Below are 13678 nucleotides of genomic sequence, written 5' to 3' on the forward strand. Positions count from 1 at the left end.
AGCTTTCCGCCCCCATCACTGGCGTCATACCCTCATTAGCATGCGTACGCCCCGCGTTTGCATGGGAACGCCCATGAAACGCGGGGCGTATACATAGGGAAATGAGGGCATGAAGCCCCTCACTCCCCTATACGCCCCCTTTGCGGCGTAGTAACGTTATGTGCGGCGAATTCGCCTGCACATGCGCAGATTGACCTCTGCGCATGTGCAGACGGAAAACATCGGCGGTACGGCCGCACGCGGGCCGTACCGCTCGAATCAGAATAAGGGCCTTGGTCTGGTGGCAATCTCCTATATAATCTGGTTGGGCCGTATGGTGGTCCTAGAAATGAAAATCCTCCCACGCCTCCGATACATATTTCAGTCTCCGCCCGTTACGGCCCCGGACTCGTCCTTAGCCCGGATACATACCTGGTTTATCCAATTTGTATGGCGCAATAAGGTGCCTGAAAATGGTTTCTCAACTTTATGGAAACTGGTGGTTGGAGAAGGTTGTGTCCCGGATACTCATCTATAATATTATGCTTTCCATTTGAGTCAAGGTGTTTGCGCCATCTCTACACTTAGGTGGCTTCTCCTGGAGATGGACTTTTGCACCACCACCTCATTGGCCTCTCTCTTCTAATATAGACCAAGACTAGGTCTTCCACCATTTACCTGCCAGATCGGGGATAATCCTATATTCCCTCCTGGCCAATCTTCTACATGCTCCTGACCTTGGCTTTGTATAAATATATACTTTGTTATAGATGTTTTCTAGGTCACTACCTGATACCCAATTGAAATTTGACTTCTTGGAGGTGAACCCATTTGTGTTTTTCAAGATAAGTCTCTTGGTCTCCAGCATGGCCAGCGCTATATCCCTCTGCATTGACCACCATGGATTCATTGTGCTACCACAGGCCCGTGACCTGAGGCATTAGATCTACTCTTCCTCTAGGAAGCTTCCTAATCCATCGTCAGAAGTCCAATGGGAAATGGACTTGGGTCCATCCCCTGGTGAGCAGTCTTGGCCTGACATTCATGAGTCTACTTCCCGGACATCTTCCACATTGGTTAAGGAAAATACCTACACCAGAACAGGTAAACACCCCCCACTCCCCCCAACCATCGGATGATTTTTCCCCATTTCCAAATAAAAGTCAGTCCGCCCCGAGCACGCATCCACCCCAGCGTTATAGTCAATGACAGCATGCATACTCCTGAATGCAGCCACTTAAGAGGTGGGGCTTGATGATGTCATTGAGTAGGTTGTAATGATGTAATCGCACCCTACCTCCTCCTTTGCCACAATAACCAATAGGGCAAGTCTCCTCCCCCTTTCAATCTCCAGGGATAAGGATTATTGGGTGTTACTCTTAGCACTTTGATGTATATCACTCACTCTTCCATAGCGTTGAAGAGATTGACTAGAAAGTATGAACAATCCACTGCCACAACTCCATTTTTGCATATAAATAAAAGTATATTAATGGGACTTCAGATTCCATAACATTGAAAAGCTGGGTACTATACAATAAATATTACAGTCAGCATGGTTACAAAGGTCCAGATAACGTTAACGAAGCTAACAGTAACAAAGTAGGTGTCTCTTCTTAATAAAAATCATTTTTCAGCAAGAATCATTCATCTCTATCAATTTTTAGGAATTTTACGTAAACCATTTCCCACACTCACAGCATTTTCTTTTCTTCACATGTGTAATGACTGATTGCAAATAAGGGGTTCTTCCCCAAAAACTGTAAAAATGCCCACACTCAGAATATGAGTCACCTGTGTAGCAAGATGTGAATTATTTGTAAAACATTTCCTACACTTGAAACATGGAAATATCTTCTCATCTGTGAGTCTTCTGATGTGTAATGACTTCTGTTTTCTGTGAAAAACATCTACCACACTCAGAACATGAAAATGGTTTCTCACCTGTATGAGTTCTCTGATGTCTAACAAGATTTGATTTCTTTGTAAAACATTTCCCACACTCAGAACACAGATACGGTGTCTCGCCTGTGTGAGTTTTCTGATGCGTTCCAAGTTCTGATTTCTGTGTAAAACATTTCCCACACTCAGAACATGAAAATGGCTTTTCACCAGTGTGAATCCTCTGATGTGTAACAAGATGTAATTTATGTTTAAAACATTTCCCACACTCAGAACATGGAAATGGCCTCTCATCTGTGTGAGTTTTCTGATGTGTAACAAGAGCTGACTTCTGTGTAAAACATTTCCCACATTCAGAACATGGAAATGGCTTTTCACCTGTGTGAATTCTCTCATGTTCAACAAGAGCTGACTTCTGTGTAAAACATTTCCCGCACTCAGAACATGAAAATGGTTTTTCACCGGTGTGACTTCTCTGATGTGTGGCAAGAACCGATTTCTGTGCAAAACATTTCCCACACTCAGAACATGAAAATATCTTCTCGCCCGTGTGACTTCTCTCATGTATAAAAAGATCCGATCTCTTAATAAAACATTTCCCACACTCAGAGCATATAAAAGGTTTCTCGCCTGTGTGACTTCTCTCGTGTCTAACAAGATCGGATTTCTTTATAAAACATTTCCCGCATTCAGAACATGAAAATGGCTTCTCACCTGTGTGACTACTCATGTGTCTGACCAAATCTATTTTCCATGTATAACATTTCCCACACTCAGAGCACTGAAAAGGCCTCTCGCCGGTGTGACTTCTCTGATGTCTAACAAGAGCGGATTTCTGCGCAAAACATTTCCCGCACTCAGAACATGGAAACGGCCTCTCCCCCGTGTGACTTCTTTGATGTCGAACAAGATGTGATTTCTGTGGAAAACATTTCCCGCACTCAATGCATGGATATAATTTATCACCTGTAGGAGCTGTACTGTGCGCGGGAAACCCTGAGGTATCAGGGAAGACACTAGCGTTATTATTACAAGCACCAGATGATATAGTGGAACTGTGATGTTCTGGATGTATATCTTGGGTAAGACCCTGTGTGATGATGTTATCCGTAATATCACAATTTTGAGTCACATTGAGGCGTCCATCCAGGGAATTCCTGCTGCTGCGTCCGTCTGCTGGAAATAAATAAATGGAACTGTATTTACTAAAGACTAGAATCATTGCAATTATGTAATAGACGGGTATGGCGTATGAGGGGCTACAAATTAAGTTAATGGACACACTAAGCTGAAATGTGGCTTTTCTCTGTTTCCTCCTATCACCTCCCCCTATAAATGCCTTGGCCACAAAAGTCCTCATCAGCTCCCTTCTCCTGACAACAGCCTGGTCAGCTCACTCCCAATAGCTTCTGGGATCAGTTCCTATCTTCCCTCCTGCTGGTGCCCCTGTCTGCTGTCCTTTACCTCAGCAGGCCCCCAATCCATTGGTCCTGGTGTCTAGAGGATCTCCACACTTTGATGCCCCTGGTCAGCCACCCGCAGCTCCCTGATCACTTCCCCGTTGGTGTATAATCAGCTCCCTTAGTCCCCGCAGCAGCCTGTTCAGCTCCCTCCCTCCTGAAAGCTGCACTGTCAGCCCCCCCCCCCCCCCCCCCAGCAGTTCAGATACCAACTTCTTCTTTCTGGTGCCCCAAGCTGCTTCCTCTACCCTACCCCTACCCCCCCCCCCCCCCCATTTCACACCATCTGCTCCTCTACCACCCATGGTGGTACCCATCTGCTGCTCCCCAATTCTACAAAAGCATCAACCATTGCCTTCCCCTGATTCGCATATGAACCACGCCAAGAAATCCTTTTGCCAGGTATGCAGTCCCTGGGTCGAGGTTGAGAGTCGCTAAGCAGTGGCTAGGTCCACACCAGGAAATGGTCAACATGCCATAGGTCGGCATTGACAGAAGGTTGACAAGGACGACACAAGGTTTTAATGTTTTTATGGGGTAGACTGACTTGGTTCATACTTTACTATCTAAGTGGGCATAGAATGACAATATTGTGTCCATGTCGACATAAACTACTGTCGACCCCAGTGACCGTAACCCCTTTGCCAGTCATCTCTTCTCAGTCCTCTGATATTTGTCTCACCTATTCTTAAAAAGCCCAACCTTGACCCTTCCTGACCTACTAGCTACTGTCGAATCTCTCTTCCTCCTTTTGCCTCCATAGTACTTGAGCGGCTGGTACACAACTGTCTCACCAGCCACCTCTCTGACCTCTCCATCCTTGATCCTCTTCAGTCTGGCTTTTGCCCTCTCCACTGAAACTAGCCTGGTCAATATCACCAATGACCTGGTCTCCGCCACGGCCGGGGGTCACTTCTCTCTGCCGATCCTACAGGACCGTTCTGCTGCCTTTGACACTGTGGATCATCCTCTCCTCCTCCTCACCCTCCAGACCACTGTTCTCATTAGCGCGGTTCAGGCCTGGTTCACCTCTTACCTCGCTAACCACTCCTTCTCGGTCTCTGACACCACCACTCCATCTTCCATCATCCTGGTCCTAGGATTCTGTCCAAGGCGCCATTGTCTTCTCCCTGTACATCTCCCTGGGTGCGCTCATAACTTTGGTGTACAATACCACCTCTATGATGATGACATGCAATTATATCTCTCCTGACGTCTCCCCCTCTGTCCTCTCCCGGGATTCCAGCTGCCTCTCTGCTATCTCCTCCTGGATGTCTGAGAACTCTCTGAAGCTCAACACGGCAAAACCAAACTCATCATCCTTCCTCCATACAAAGTCTCCACCCTCCCAATATCTCCATCACCATTGACAACACCATCATCTCACCCATCCCTATCTCCATTGCTTGGGTGTCACTCAACTCTTCCCTCTCCTTTGGTTCCAGCTACGTAACATTGCTGGCATCAGGGCGTTCCTCTCCCAGAGTACTTATTATCCACTCAATGGTCACCTGGTCATCTCATGGCTTCACTACTCCAACATTCTCCGCAATGGCCTCCCACGCTCCCTCAATGGCCTCCAACTCTGCAGCTAGACCTATTCCTCCTCTACCACTGCTCCACTTCTGCCAAGTACCTTCACCAAAATCTGGACTGGCTCCCATTCCCTATAGAATTATCTTCAAACACCTCACCCTAACATGCAAAGGTCCTCCCTAACTCCACTGCTCCCTCCATCTCCAACCTCATCTCCCTACATACTCCTTCCCGTCCTCTTTAGTTGACCAAAGACAATCTCCTCTCCTCTATCCAGGTCACTGCATATCCAAGATTTTGCCTGTGATGCCCCTTTTACTGGAACAAGCTCCCTTGAATTATTATCTCGACCTTTCAAAGTTTCAAACAGGCACTGAAACCCCCCTATATCTACAATTCTGCAAACTGCTCATTGACAACAGGGTGTAGGATAATCAATTGTTGTGACTAAGCAAGGTGAAAGCAACTGTTTTCTGGAGTAAGTTTCTATTACTCACCTGTGCTGATATCTGGTAGGGATTTCCTCCTCCTTACACTTCTGATCACACCTCACATACGTCTCTTCTTTTACATCTATATATTCTATCTTATAATCAGTCGCATATGTCTCTTCACCATCTTATATATTCTGCCTTAACATTAGTCACATATGTCTCATCTTCTCCCTTCAGATCTTCTGCCTTCATATCAGTCACATACGTCTCTTCTTCTCCCTCTGTATCTTCTGCCTTCATATCAGTCACATACGTCTCTTCTTCTTCCTCTGTACATTCTGCCTTCATATCAGTCACATACGGCTCTTCTTCTCCCTCTGTACCCTTCTGCCCTTCATATCAGTCACATACGTCTCTTCTTCTCCCTCTGTATCTTCTGCCTTCATATCAGTCACATACGTATCTTCTCCTCCCTCTGTATCTTCTGCCTTCATATCAGTCACATATGTCTCTTCTTCTCCCTCTGTATCTTCTGCCTTCATATCAGTCACATACGTCTCTTCTTCTCCCTCTGTATCTTCTGCCTTCATATCAGTCACATACGTCTCTTCTTCTCCCTCTGTATCTTCTACCTTAATGCCAATTAAATATGTCTGTTCAACCTTTGTATCTTCTGTCTTACGATCAGTCATATCTTGACCCTAAACAACCCAAACAACAATAAAATATACATAGCAATTAATGATATCAGACTTTGGAATAGAGAAGATCAGTGTGGAGGACTCACCAGACCTTACAGGTAGTTTGGTATTTTGTATGTTTTTTTAAATTACCACTGTAATTATTATTTTAGATAGAACATTGGGGGGGGGGGGGGGGTGTGATTGTGTCACATGTGTGTACTGACTTTATACACACATGCAAACTATGCAGCAAAGCAGCACTTTTACAAAGACTATCAGTGGACTGAGTCCCCCCCCCCACATCTGAACATACACTTTCACTGGACTGAGTCCTCATATCTAACCACCTTATCTGAACATAGCCTTTCATTGGACTGTCCCAACACCCAACCACCTCCGAACATAGACTTCAATGGACTGAGTCCTCATATCCCACCACTTTATCTGAACATAGCTTTTCATTGGACTGAGTCCCCACAACCACCCACCTCATCCGAACATAGACTTTCATTGGACTGAGTCCTCATATCCAACCACCTTATCTGAACATAGCCTTTCATTGGACTGAGTCCCAACACCCAACCTCCTCATCCGAACATAGACTTGGACTGAGTCCTCATATCCAACCTCCTTATCCGAACATAGACTTGGACTAAGTTCTCATATCAACCACCTTATCTGAATATAGCCTTTCATTGGACTGAGTCCCCACACCCAACCACCTCATCCGAACATTGACTTTCATTGGACTGAGTCCACATATCCAACCACCTTATCTGAACCTTGCTTTTCATTGGACTGAGTCCCCACACCCAAACACCTCATCCGAACATATACTGTCATTGGACTAAGTCTCTACACCCAACCACCTCATCGGAATGAAGACTTTCATTGGACTAAGGACCTTATTCTGGTTGAGTCAACCAAACACCGCCTCCATGGCTGCCCTCCCCCCCTCCCTGCACGCTGAGTTTCTCCGCAGCAATAGATGCGTGAATAGATGCGTGAATAGATCCATTCTCAGCCTGCGTGTAGGGAGGGAATCATTCGGTGGTCGGGGACCACTGAATGATTTCTACAGGGCTCGCAGATATGAGACGCCTCTCGGGTGAGCGCCCTGTGCAGGAAGTGGGCGGGCGGCTGACATCCGCTGACGTCAGCTGCCCGCTCCCTGCACCCGTGGCATTGGGAACATACCATGGGAACATCCAGCAATGGGAACGTCCAGCGTTTTCTTGGGATCACCCATAAAACGCTGGATCCTCCCATGGGCGTGACAATGGCCCGCCGCCCCCGGCCGCAGCGTTGTGTGGAAGCGGCCGGCGAATAATCAATTCCCTGTGGCCGCTCGCACCAAGTGCGCAGAAATGATTATGCGCATGCGGTCACCAAACATCGCTCACCATTGCGAATTCGTCCCCACACCCAATCATATATAATAATAACAGGACACCACAGGCTGCTCCCCCTGTATAATAATAACAAAACAGGACACCACAGGCTGCTGCCCCTGTATAATAATAACAGGACATCACAGGCTGCTCCCCGTGTATAATAATAACAGGACACCACAGGCTGCTCCCCCTGCATAACAATAATAATAACAGGACACTACAGGCTGCTCCCCGTGTATAATAATAACAGGACACCAAAGGCTGCTCCTCCTGTATAATAATAACAGGACACCACAGGCTGCTCCCCCTGTACAATAATAACAGGACACCACAGGCTGCTTCCCCTGTATAATAATAACAACAGGACACCAGAGGCTGCTCCCCCTGTATAATAATAACAAAACAGGACAACACAGGCTGCTCCCCCTGTATAATAATAACAGGACACTACAGGCTGCTCCCCTGGTATAATAATAACAGGACACCACAGGCTGCTCCCCCTGTATAATAATAACAGGACACCACAGGCTGCTCCCCCTGTATAATAATAACAGGACACCACAGGCTGCTCCCCTGTATAATAATAACAGGACACCACAGGCTGCTTCCCCTGTATAATAATAACAACAGGACACCAGAGGCTGCTCCCCCTGTATAATAATAACAAAACAGGACACCACAGGCTGCTCCCCTGTATAATAATAACAGGACACCACAGGCTGCTCCCCCGGTATAATAATAACAGGACACCACAGGCTGCTCCCCCTGTATAATAATAACAGGACACCACAGGCTGCTCCCCCTGTATAATAATAACAGGACACCACAGGCTGCTCCCCCTGTATAATAATAACAACAGGACACCACAGGCTGCTCCCCCTGTATAATAATAACAGGACACCACAGGCTGCTCCCCCTGTATAATAATAACAGGACACCACAGGCTGCTCCTCCTGAATAATAATAACAGGACACCACAGGCTGCTCCTCCTGTGTAATAATATCAGGACACCACAGGCTGCTCCCCCTGTATAATAATAACAGGACACCACAGGCTGCTCCTCCTGTACAATAATAATAACAGGACACCACAGGCTGCTCCCCCTGTATAATAATAGTAACAGTACACCACAGGCTGCTCCCCCTGTATAATAATAACAGTACACCACAGGCTGCTCCCCCTGTATAATAATAACAGTACACCACAGGCTGCTCCCCCTGTATAATAATAATAATAATAATAACAACAACAGGACGCCACAGGCTGCTCCCCCTGTATAATAATAATAATAATAATAACAGGACACCACAGGCTGCTCCCCCTGTATAATAATAACAGGACACCACAGGCTGCTCCGCCTGTATAATAATAACAGGACACCACAGGCTGCTCCCCCTGTATAATAATAACAGGACACTACAGGCTGCTCCCCCGGTATAATAATAACAGGACACCACAGGCTGCTCCCCCTGTATAATAATAACAGGACACCACAGGCTACTCCCCCTGTATAATAATAACAGGACACCACAGGCTGCTCCCCCTGTATAATAATAACAGGACACCACAGGCTGCTCCCCCTGTATAATAATAACAGGACACCACAGGCTGCTCCCCCTGTATAATAATAATAACAGGACACCACAGGCTGCTCCCCCTGTATAATATTAACAGGACACCACAGGCTGCTCCCCCTGTATAATAATAATAACAGGACACCACAGGCCTCTACCCCTGTATAATAACAGGACACCACCAGGCTGCTCCTACTGTATAATAATAACAGGACACCACAGGCCTCTACCCCTGTATAATAATAATAACAGGACACCACAGGCTGCTCCTACTGTATAATAATAATAACAGGACGCCACAGGCTGCTCCCCCTGTATAATAATAACAGGACACCACAGGCTGCTCCCCGGCATAATAATAATAATAACAGGACACCACAGGCTGCTCGCCCTGTATAATAATAACAGGACACCACAGGCTGCTCCCCCTGTATAATAATAACAGGACACTACAGGCTCCTCCCCCTGTATAATAGTAACAGGACACCACAGGCTGCTCCCCCTGTATAATAATAATAGGATACCACGGGCTTCTCCCCCTGTATAATAATAACAGGACACCACAGGCTGCTCCCCGATATAATAATAATAACAGGACACCACAGGCTGCTCCGCCTGTATAATAACAGGACACCACAGGCTGCTCCTCGGTATAATAATAATAATAATAATAATAATAACAACAACATGACACCACAGGCTGCTTCTACTGTATAATAATAATAATAATAATAATAACAGGACACCACAGGCTGCTCCCCCTGTATAATAATAATAACAGGACACCACAGGCTGCTCCCCGGTATAATAATAATAAAAATAATAATAATAACAGGACACCACAGGCTGCTCCCCCTGTATAATAATAACAGGACACCACAGGCTGCTCCCCGGTATAATAATAATAATAACAGGACACCACAGGCTGCTCCCCCTGTATAATAATAATAACAGGACACCACAGGCTGCTCCCCCTGTATAATAATAATAACAGGACACCACAGGCTGCTCCCCGGTATAATAATAATAACAGGACACCACAGGCTGCTCCCCCTGTATAATAATAACAGGACACCACAGGCTGCTCCCCGGTATAATAATAATAATAACAGGACACCACAGGCTGCTCCCCCTGTATAATAATAACAGGACACCACAGGCTGCTCCCCCTGTATAATAATAACAGGACACTACAGGCTGCTCCCCCGGTATAATAATAACAGGACACCACAGGCTGCTCCCCCTGTATAACAATAACAGGACACCACAGGCTGCTCCCCCTGTATAATAATAACAGGACACCACAGGCTGCTCCCCCTGTATAATAATAACAGGACACCACAGGCTGCTTCCCCTGTATAATAATAACAACAGGACACCAGAGGCTGCTCCCCCTGTATAATAATAACAAAACAGGACACCACAGGCTGCTCCCCCTGTATAATAATAACAGGACACCACAGGCTGCTCCCCCGGTATAATAATAACAGGACACCACAGGCTGCTCCCCCTGTATAATAATAACAGGACACCACAGGCTGCTCCCCCTGTATAATAATAACAGGACACCACAGGCTGCTCCCCCTGTATAATAATAACAGGACACCACAGGCTGCTCCCCCTGTATAATAATAACAGGACACCACAGGCTGCTCCTCCTGTATAATAATAACAGGACACCACAGGCTGCTCCTCCTGTGTAATAATAATATCAGGACACCACAGGCTGCTCCCCCTGTATAATAATAACAGGACACCACAGGCTGCTCCTCCTGTACAATAATAATAACAGGACACCACAGGCTGCTCCCCCTGTATAATAATAGTAACAGTACACCACAGGCTGCTCCCCCTGTATAATAATAACAGTACACCACAGGCTGCTCCCCCTGTATAATAATAACAGTACACCACAGGCTGCTCCCCCTGTATAATAATAATAATAATAACAACAACAACAGGACGCCACAGGCTGCTCCCCCTGTATAATAATAATAATAATAATAACAGGACACCACAGGCTGCTCCCCCTGTATAATAATAACAGGACACCACAGGCTGCTCCGCCTGTATAATAATAACAGGACACCACAGGCTGCTCCCGGTATAATAACAGGACACCACAGGCTGCTCCCCCTGTATAATAATAATAACAGGACACCACAGGCCTCTACCCCTGTATAATAACAGGACACCACAGGCTGCTCCTACTGTATAATAATAACAGGACACCACAGGCCTCTACCCCTGTATAATAATAATAACAGGACACCACAGGCTGCTCCTACTGTATAATAATAATAACAGGACACCACAGGCTGCCCCCCCTGTATAATAATAACAGGACACCACAGGCTGCTCCCCGGCATAATAATAATAATAACAGGACACCACAGGCTGCTCGCCCTGTATAATAATAACAGGACACCACAGGCTGCTCCCCCTGTATAATAATAACAGGACACTACAGGCTCCTCCCCCTGTATAATAGTAACAGGACACCACAGGCTGCTCCCCCTGTATAATAATAATAGGATACCACGGGCTTTTCCCCCTGTATAATAATAACAGGACACCACAGGCTGCTCCCCGATATAATAATAATAACAGGACACCACAGGCTGCTCCGCCTGTATAATAACAGGACACCACAGGCTGCTCCTCGGTATAATAATAATAATAACAACATGACACCACAGGCTGCTTCTACTGTATAATAATAATAATAATAACAGGACACCACAGGCTGCTCCCCCTGTATAATAATAATAACAGGACACCACAGGCTGCTCCCCGGTATAATAATAATAATAATAATAATAATAATAATAATAATAATAATAATAATAACAGGACACCACAGGCTGCTCCCCCTGTATAATAATAACAGGACACCACAGGCTGCTCCCCGGTATAATAATAATAATAATAACAGGACACCACAGGCTGCTCCCCCTGTATAATAATAACAGGACACCACAGGCTGCTCCCCCTGTATAATAATAATAACAGGACACCACAGGCTGCTCCCCGGTATAATAATAATAATAACAGGACACCACAGGCTGCTCCCCCTGTATAATAATAACAGGACACCACAGGCTGCTCCCCGGTATAATAATAATAATAATAATAATAATAACAGGACACCACAGGCTGCTCCCCCTGTATAATAATAATAACAGGACACCACAGGCTGCTCCCCCTGTATAATAATAATAACAGGACACCACAGGCTGCTCCCCGGTATAATAATAATAATAACAGGACACCACAGGCTGCTCCCCCTGTATAATTATAACAGGACACCACAGGCTGCTTCTACTGTATTATAATAATAATAATAATAATAACAACAACAACAACAGGACACCACAGTCTGCGCCACCCGGATAATAACAGGACACCACAGGCTGCTCACCCTGTATAATAATAATAGGATACCACGGGCTTTTCCCCCTGTATAATAATAACAGGACACCACAGGCTGCTCCCCGATATAATAATAATAACAGGACACCACAGGCTGCTCCGCCTGTATAATAACAAGACACCACAGGCTGCTCCTCGGTATAATAATAAAAATAACAACATGACACCACAGGCTGCTTCTACTGTATAATAATAATAATAATAACAGGACACCACAGGCTGCTCCCCCTGTATAATAATAATAACAGGACACCACAGGCTGCTCCCCGGTATAATAATAATAATAATAATAATAATAATAACAGGACACCACAGGCTGCTCCCCCTGTATAATAATAACAGGACACCACAGGCTGCTCCTCCTGTATAATAATAACAGGACACCACAGGCTGCTCCTCCTGTGTAATAATAATATCAGGACACCACAGGCTGCTCCCCCTGTATAATAATAACAGGACACCACAGGCTGCTCCTCCTGTACAATAATAATAACAGGACACCACAGGCTGCTCCCCCTGTATAATAATAGTAACAGTACACCACAGGCTGCTCCCCCTGTATAATAATAACAGTACACCACAGGCTGCTCCCCCTGTATAATAATAACAGTACACCACAGGCTGCTCCCCCTGTATAATAATAATAATAATAATAATAACAACAACAACAGGACGCCACAGGCTGCTCCCCCTGTATAATAATAATAATAATAATAATAATAATAACAGGACACCACAGGCTGCTCCCCCTGTATAATAATAACAGGACACCACAGGCTGCTCCGCCTGTATAATAATAACAGGACACCACAGGCTGCTCCCGGTATAATAACAGGACACCACAGGCTGCTCCCCCTGTATAATAATAATAACAGGACACCACAGGCCTCTACCCCTGTATAATAACAGGACACCACAGGCTGCTCCTACTGTATAATAATAACAGGACACCACAGGCCTCTACCCCTGTATAATAATAATAACAGGACACCACAGGCTGCTCCTACTGTATAATAATAATAACAGGACACCACAGGCTGCCCCCCCTGTATAATAATAACAGGACACCACAGGCTGCTCCCCGGCATAATAATAATAATAATAACAGGACACCACAGGCTGCTCGCCCTGTATAATAATAACAGGACACCACAGGCTGCTCCCCCTGTATAATAATAACAGGACACTACAGGCTCCTCCCCCTGTATAATAGTAACAGGACACCACAGGCTGCTCCCCCTGTATAATAATAATAGGATACCACGGGCTTTTCCCCCTGTATA

At 45.7% G+C, this 13678-nt stretch overlaps 2 protein-coding genes across 3 annotated transcripts in view; both read right to left on the reverse strand.

Moving 5' to 3' along the window:
* Nucleotides 1–1452: 1452 nt before the first annotated feature.
* LOC146009863 (uncharacterized) overlaps nucleotides 1453–13678 on the reverse strand; it is a 245378-nt gene continuing 233152 nt past the window's right edge. Inside the window, exon 3 of the mRNA XM_083150424.1 lies at nucleotides 1453–3057. Within this exon, the coding sequence (XP_083006550.1) occupies nucleotides 1838–3057 (1220 nt within the window). The 3' untranslated portion in view covers nucleotides 1453–1837. The remainder of the gene's footprint in view (nucleotides 3058–13678) is intronic.
* Nucleotides 3642–13678, reverse strand: part of LOC146009896 (uncharacterized) — a 44291-nt gene continuing 34254 nt past the window's right edge. The window contains exon 2 of one of the 2 annotated variants that reach the window (XM_083150496.1): nucleotides 3642–6012. In XM_083150496.1, the coding sequence (XP_083006622.1) occupies nucleotides 5665–6003 (339 nt within the window). In that variant the 5' untranslated portion in view covers nucleotides 6004–6012 and the 3' untranslated portion in view covers nucleotides 3642–5664. The remainder of the gene's footprint in view (nucleotides 6013–13678) is intronic. The other variant, XM_083150495.1, reaches the window with a different exon arrangement.

This window comes from Crinia signifera, chromosome 6 (genome assembly GCF_055691185.1).
Source record: "Crinia signifera chromosome 6, ASM5569118v1, whole genome shotgun sequence".
NCBI lineage: Eukaryota > Metazoa > Chordata > Amphibia > Anura > Myobatrachidae > Crinia > Crinia signifera.